This window comes from Heptranchias perlo, chromosome 2, assembly GCF_035084215.1.
Source record: "Heptranchias perlo isolate sHepPer1 chromosome 2, sHepPer1.hap1, whole genome shotgun sequence".
In the NCBI taxonomy this organism is placed as follows: domain Eukaryota; kingdom Metazoa; phylum Chordata; class Chondrichthyes; order Hexanchiformes; family Hexanchidae; genus Heptranchias; species Heptranchias perlo.
In genome coordinates, this window is record NC_090326.1 from 170,970,306 (window position 1) to 170,977,341 (window position 7,036).

Here is a 7,036-nt window from a genome sequence, read left to right on the forward strand (position 1 = left end):
TCTTTCTTGGATCCAAAGTGAATGACCTCAAACTGCCCCACAGTGAACTCCATCTGCCATGGTTTTGCCCACTCAGTTAATGTGTGTATGCCCCTTTGTAACTACCTGCTCCCACCTACATGACTTCTGTGTCCCTAACTTACTGTCATCTGCAAATTTGGATATACTACTCTCTATTCCTTCATCCATGTCACTGATATATATGGTGAAAAGTACAGATTGCTGGGGGGACACTTGGTGGCTTGAACGGTCTATTTCTGTGCTGGAACATTCAGTGGTTCTAGCAGCATGGCAGGATTAGCCAAGTTCACTTCAATGCTGGACTTTTCAAAGTATAGGGGTCATTGATGCCACCTGGAGCCTTAGGCACAACGTATGGTCTAAATGTGTAGAAAGGAGTTCAACGAGAACTGCAAGTTAGAATCATATAGCACAGGAGGAGGCCATTCGGCCGATCGTGCCTGTGTCAGCTCTTTGAAAGAGCTTTCCCATTAGTCCAATTCCCCCGCTCTTTCCCAATAGCCCTGTAAAATTTTCCCCTTCAAGTATTTATCCAATTTTTTTTTGAAAGTTACTATTGAATCTGCTTCCACCGCCCTTTCAGGCAGCGCATTCCAGATCATAACAACTCGCTGTGTAAATTTTTTTCTCCTTCATCTCCCCTCTGGTTCTTTTGCTAATCACCTTAAATCTGTATCCTCTGGTTACCGATCCTTCTGTCACTGGAAACAGTTTCTCCTTATTTACTCTATCAAAACTGTTCATGATTTTGAAAAGCTCTATTAAATCTTCCCTTAACCTTCTCTACTCTAAGGAGAACAATCCCAGCTTCCCCAGATAACTGAAATCCCTCATCCCTGGTGCCATTCTCGTAAATCTCTTCTGCACCCTCTCTAAGGCCTTGACATCCTTCCTAAAGTGCGGTGCCCAGAATTGGACACAATACTCCAGCTAAGGCCTAACCAGTGATTTATAAAGATTTAGCATAACTTCCTTGCTTTTGTACTCTGTGCCTATATTTAAAAAGCCCAGCTACCTGTATGAAACATAGAAAATAGGGGCAGGAGTGAGCCATTCGGCCCTTTGAGCCTCCTCCACCATTCAATATGATCATGTCTGATCCTCTATCTCAAAACCATATTCCTGCTCTCTCCCCATACCACTTGGTGCCTTCTGTGTCTAGATATCTCTCTATCTCCTTCTTAAATATATTCAGTGACTTGGTAGAGAATTCCACAGGTTCACCACCCTCTGAGTGAAGAAATTTCTCCTCATCTCAGTCCTAAATGACCTACCCCGTATCCTGAGATTGTGGCCCCTCGTTCTGGACCCCCCAGCCAGGGGAAACATCCTCCCTGCATCCGGTCTGTCTAGCCCAATCAGAATTTTATACATTTCAATGAGATCCCTTCTCATTCTTCTAATCTCTAGTGAATAAAGGCCTAGTCGACCCAATCTCTCCTCACAAGACAGTCCTGCCATCCCAGGAATCAGTCTGGTGAACCTTCGCTGCAATCCCTCCATGGCAAGTATATCCTTTCTTAGGTAAGGAGACCAAAACTGCACACAATACTCCAGTTGTTGTCTCACCAAGGCCCTGTATAACTGCAGTTAAGACATCCTTGCTCCTGTACTCAAATCCTCTTGTAATGAAGGCCAACATACCATTTGCCTTACTAATTGCTTGCTGCAAATGCAAGTTTGCTTTCAGTGACTGGTGTACAAGAACACCCAGGTCCCTTTACACATCAACATTTCCCAATCTTTCACCATTTAAATAATACTGTGCCTTTCTGTTTTTCCTTCCGAAGTGGATAACTTCACATTTATCCACGTTATACTGCATCTGCCATGTATTTGCCCACTCACTCAACTTGTCTAAATCGCCTTGAAGTCTCTTTGCATCCTCCTCACAACTCACGATCCCACTTAGTTTTGTATCATCAGCAAACTTGGAAATATTACATTTAGTTCCCTCATCCAAATCATTGCTATATATTGTGAATATCTGGGGCCCAAGCACTGATCCCTGCGGTACCCCACTAGTCACCGCCTGCCACCCTGAAAAAGACCCATTTATTCCTACTCTCTGTTTCCTGTCTGTTAACCAATTTTCAATCCATGCCAGTATTTTACCCCCAATCACTTGTACTTCAATTTTGCACACTAACCTCTTTTGTGGGACTTTATCAAAGGCCTTCCGAAAATCTAAATACACCACATCCACTGATTCTCCCTTATCTATTCTACCAGTTACATCCTCAAAAAGCTCCAGTAGGGTTGTCAAACACAATTTCCCTTTCATAAATCCATTTTGACTTTGTCTACTCTCATTGATATTTTCTAAGTGTCCTGTTATCACATCCTTTATCATAGCATTTTCCCCACTGCTGATGTTGGGCTAACCGGTCTGTAGTTTCCTGTTTTCTCTCTCTCTCCTTTTTTAAATAGTGGGGTTACATTTGCCACCCTCCAATCTGCAGGAACTGTTCCATAATCTATAGAATTTGGAAGATGACAACTAATGCATCCACTATTTCCATGGATACCTCTTTTAGTACTCTGGGATGCAGATTATCAGGCCCTGGGGATTTATCGGCTTTCAGTCCCATTAATTTCACCAGCACTATTTTTTTTACTAATATTATAGAATCATAGAAGTTACAACATGGAAACAGGCCCTTCGGCCCAACATGTCCATGTCGCCCAGTTTATACCACTAAGCTAGTCCCAATTGCCTGCACTTGGCCCATATCCCTCTATACCCATCTTACCCATGTAACTGTCCAAATGCTTTTTAAAAGACAAAATTGTACCCGCCTCTACTACTGCCTCTGGCAGCTCGTTCCAGACACTCACCACCCTTTGAGTGAAAAAATTGCCCCTCTGGACCCTTTTGTATCTCTCCCCTCTCACCTTAAATCTATGCCCCCTCGTTATAGACTCCCCTACCTTTGGGAAAAGATTTTGACTATCTACCTTATCTATGCCCCTCATTATTTTATAGACTTCGATAAGATCACCCCTTAACCTCCTACTCTCCAGGGAAAAAAGTCCCAGTCTGTCTAACCTCTCCCTGTAAGTCAAACCATCAAGTCCCGGTAGCATCCTAGTAAATCTTTTCTGCACTCTTTCTAGTTTAATAATATCCTTTCTATAATAGGGTGACCAGAACTGTACACAGTACTCCAAGTGTGGCCTCACCAATGCCCTGTACAACTTCAACAAGACATCCCAACTCCTGCATTCAATGTTCTGACCAATGAAACCAAGCATGCCGAATGCCTTCTTCACCACCCTATCCACCTGTGACTCCACTTTCAAGGAGCTATGAATCTGTACTCCCAGATCTCTTTGTTCTATAACTCTCCCCAACGCCCTACCATTAACGGAGTAGGTCCTGGCCCGATTCGATCTGCCAAAATGCATCACCTCACATTTATCTAAATTAAACTCCATCTGCCATTCATCGGCCCACTGGCCCAATTTATCAAGATCCCGTTGCAATCCTAGATAACCTTCTTCACTGTCCACAATGCCACCAATCTTGGTGTCATCTGCAAACTTACTAACCATGCCTCCTAAATTCTCATCCAAATCATTAATATAAATAACAAATAACAGCGGACCCAGCACCGATCCCTGAGGCACACCGCTGGACACAGGCATCCAGTTTGAAAAACAACCCTCTACAACCACCCTCTGTCTTCTGTCGTCAAGCCAATTTTGTATCCAATTGGCTACCTCACCTTGGATCCCATGAGATTTAACCTTATGTAACAACCTACCATGCGGTACCTTGTCAAAGGCTTTGCTGAAGTCCATGTAGACCACGTCTACTGCACAGCCCTCATCTATCTTCTTGGTTACCCCTTCAAAAAACTCAATCAAATTCGTGAGACATGATTTTCCTCTCACAAAACCATGCTGACTGTTCCTAATTAGTCCCTGCCTCTCCAAATGCCTGTAGATCCTGTCCCTCAGAATACCCTCCAACAACTTACCCACTACAGATGTCAGGCTCACTGGTCTGTAGTTCCCAGGCTTTTCCCTGCCGCCCTTCTTAAACAAAGGCACAACATTTGCTACCCTCCAATCTTCAGGCACCTCACCTGTAGCGGTGGATGATTCAAATATCTCTGCTAGGGGACCCGCAATTTCCTCCCTAACCTCCCATAACGTCCTGGGATACATTTCATCAGGTCCCGGAGATTTATCTACCTTGATGCGCGTTAAGACTTCCAGCACCTCCCTCTCTGTAATATGTACACTCCTCAAGACATCACTATTTATTTCCCCAAGTTCCCTAACATCCATGCCTTTCTCAACCGTAAATTTCCTTTAATTCCACCTTCTCACTAGTCCCTTGGTTCCCTAGCATTTCTGGGAAGTTATTTGTGTACTCTTCCGTGAAGACAGAAACAAAGTATTTGTTTAATTGCTCTGCCATTTCTTTGTTCTCTGTTATAAATTCTCCTGTTTCTGACTGTATGCTGTATGCTTTTTTAACAGCCTTATCAACTGTATGCTGTATGCTTTTTTAACTGCCACCTTCAAAGATTTGTGTACACAAATCCCCAGGTCTCTCTGTTCCTGCACCTCCTTTAAAATTGTACCATTTAGTTTATATTGCCTCTCCTCATTGTTCCTTCCAAAATGTATCATTTCACACATCTCTGCATTAAATTTCATCTGCTATGTTTCCATCCATTTCACCAGTCTGTCTATGACCTCCTGAAGTCTGTTACTATCCTTCTCACTGTTAACTACATTTCCATGTCATCTGCAAACTTTGAAATTATGACCTGTATACCCAAGTTCAGGTCATGAATATATATCAAAAAGAACAGTGGTCCTAATACTGACCACAGGGGGATACCACTGTATACTTCCCTCCAGTCTGTAAAACAACCGTTCAGCATTACTCTCTGCTTTCTGCCCCATAACCAATTTTCTACCCACATTGTCATTGCCCCTTTAATCCCATGGGCTTCAATTTTGCTAAATTGCACATGGGACCGGAGAGTGGTCACTGAGAGTAAAGAAATAATGTTGAATGTATACAAAACATTGGATAGCCCACAGTTTGGATCCTCTATGCAGTTTTGGGCACCCCATTATAGAAAGGACACTAAGGCATAGAGAGCATACAGCATAGATTCACTAGGCGGATATGACGAAGTGGGCGTTAAAGATCCCGAGGCACTATTCAAAGAGAAGGGAGATCTCAGTGTCTTGGCCAACATTCCTCGTTCAACCAACACCATCTCATTGCTGTTTATGGAATGCTGCTATGCACAAAATAAGCTGCTTCATAACAACAGTCACCGCATTTGAAAGTAATTCATTGCATGTAAAGTGCTTTAAAATGTTTCTGATATATGATGAGGTACTGCATAAATACAAATCTTTCTTTTTCTTTTGTTAACTTGGGTGGTCTTCCACACTGTGGGCCTTGGTCCTTGGCCTAAATTTGTCAATTAAAAATATCCTGATGTGATAAAACCTGTTGATTTTTGAACAGAATATTAAATGTAATTTAATCCTACTCAAGCTAACTGACAATGTTTCTTTTTCAGTGACTCGTGGAGTAAGCAACAAAACCAACTTGACTTTAGTTCCCAAGATACTCATCCAGACACAAAATGGCTAATAATGAAGAACTTGATCAAGCTGCTGCCGAGCTCAAGGCAAACATGAATGATGCAAAAATTGCAATGAAAGTATTTCAGAACAGAGAGAGGTTTTCTGTAGTAGCCGGGGTATTGAAACCCATTTTTCAGGTAGCAGGGATCATTCTTAAACTTGCCTTAGGCAAGCGAGAGAGTGAGGAGATGAAATACATGAAGGAGCAGTTCCAGATGGTCAGGAACCAGCTAGATGTCATTTCAGATCAGATTAAGCAAGTGCTTTGGGAGATAGAGAAAAGCACGATTAATAATCAATATTTCCCCATCGAAGAGAACCTGAAAAACCAGTTCAGGAAGTACATGGACATCCTCAATGCTGCGCCAGAGTACCGGGAGAATGAGAAACGAGAGTTCCTAACACATTTCGACGTGACTAAAGGTGACCAGAACCTTCACTCCCTCTTTGATGCTGTGATGGGATATTCTGCCATCTTTGGCAAGCCCATCCTGGAAACCGCCATGGGATACGATCAGAGGAATCGGCGCCTCATGGAAGGTCTCTGTGCCCGTCTGAAGGAGCTCCTCTGTATCGGCCTGATTGCCCTGGTGGGTCACGCCACCATCACCGGAACTGACGTAGAAGCATTGAAGAGAGAATGGAACGAGAAAATGGCCAAAGTTGAGAGCAAAATGAAATCCATGATAGATCAGTGCATAGAGGAGTTTGCAGAACAGGCAGAAATAGATGTTGAGGGTCTTATAAAGAACAAGGGTGAGAGAGATAACAAGGGGTCTGCAACCTATATAATTGAGGCCTTAGCAGATAAATATGACTGGGTTAAGTGGTCTGTACGGGTCTATGATCCTGTCTCTGGGTTTGAGAATCACTGTGTAATTGGTCCTAATCGGTTTCACTTTTTCAGACTCAATGGTGTTAATGTTGTTGTCTCATACGCCATTGATCCAAAAATTCCACTTGACGAAGGGCACATACGGCAGTTAATGGAGGGGAAGGATGACTGGAAAGATGCAAGAGCAGTTGCTAAACATGTGGCCAATAACCTTCCCTCCGGGCATGTTGTACACACTGTGAGACGCTACAAAGACCTGTGGAATCACAAGAACTTTCCCAACAATTGTCATTTCTGGGAAACCTACAGTGGAGTCACCCTGTGTGTCCACTCAACATAAAATTCCTGCTGACCTTCCCAGTCCCTGTTCCCCTATATCAATGAGGAGGTGCTCAGGTGACACGTATCAGTTGCTTTTTGGGTGAAATTCGTTAATGTTTAGAAACAGAATAGAATTTACAATTTATTAAATGAAGCCACAGATCTGTTTGCTGATATTGCACGTTGAATGAGGTGTTAAATGGGCAGATATAACATTGCTAAAACTAAGCAAAT

At 42.9% G+C, this 7,036-nt stretch overlaps 1 protein-coding gene across 1 annotated transcript; it reads left to right on the forward strand.

The window, feature by feature from the left end:
- The first annotated feature begins 5,645 nt into the window (after positions 1 to 5,645).
- Positions 5,646 to 6,821, forward strand: LOC137332643 (protein rapunzel-like). The gene has a single exon (XM_067996604.1). The coding sequence runs from the start codon at positions 5,646 to 5,648 to the stop codon at positions 6,819 to 6,821; it is 1,176 nt and encodes a 391-aa protein (XP_067852705.1).
- Positions 6,822 to 7,036: the final 215 nt, after the last annotated feature.

Excerpts from the sequence above, each read along its gene's own strand:
- LOC137332643 (XM_067996604.1), top strand. The coding sequence starts at position 5,646 with ATGGCTAATAATGAAGAACTTGATCAAGCTGCTGCCGAGCTCAAGGCA.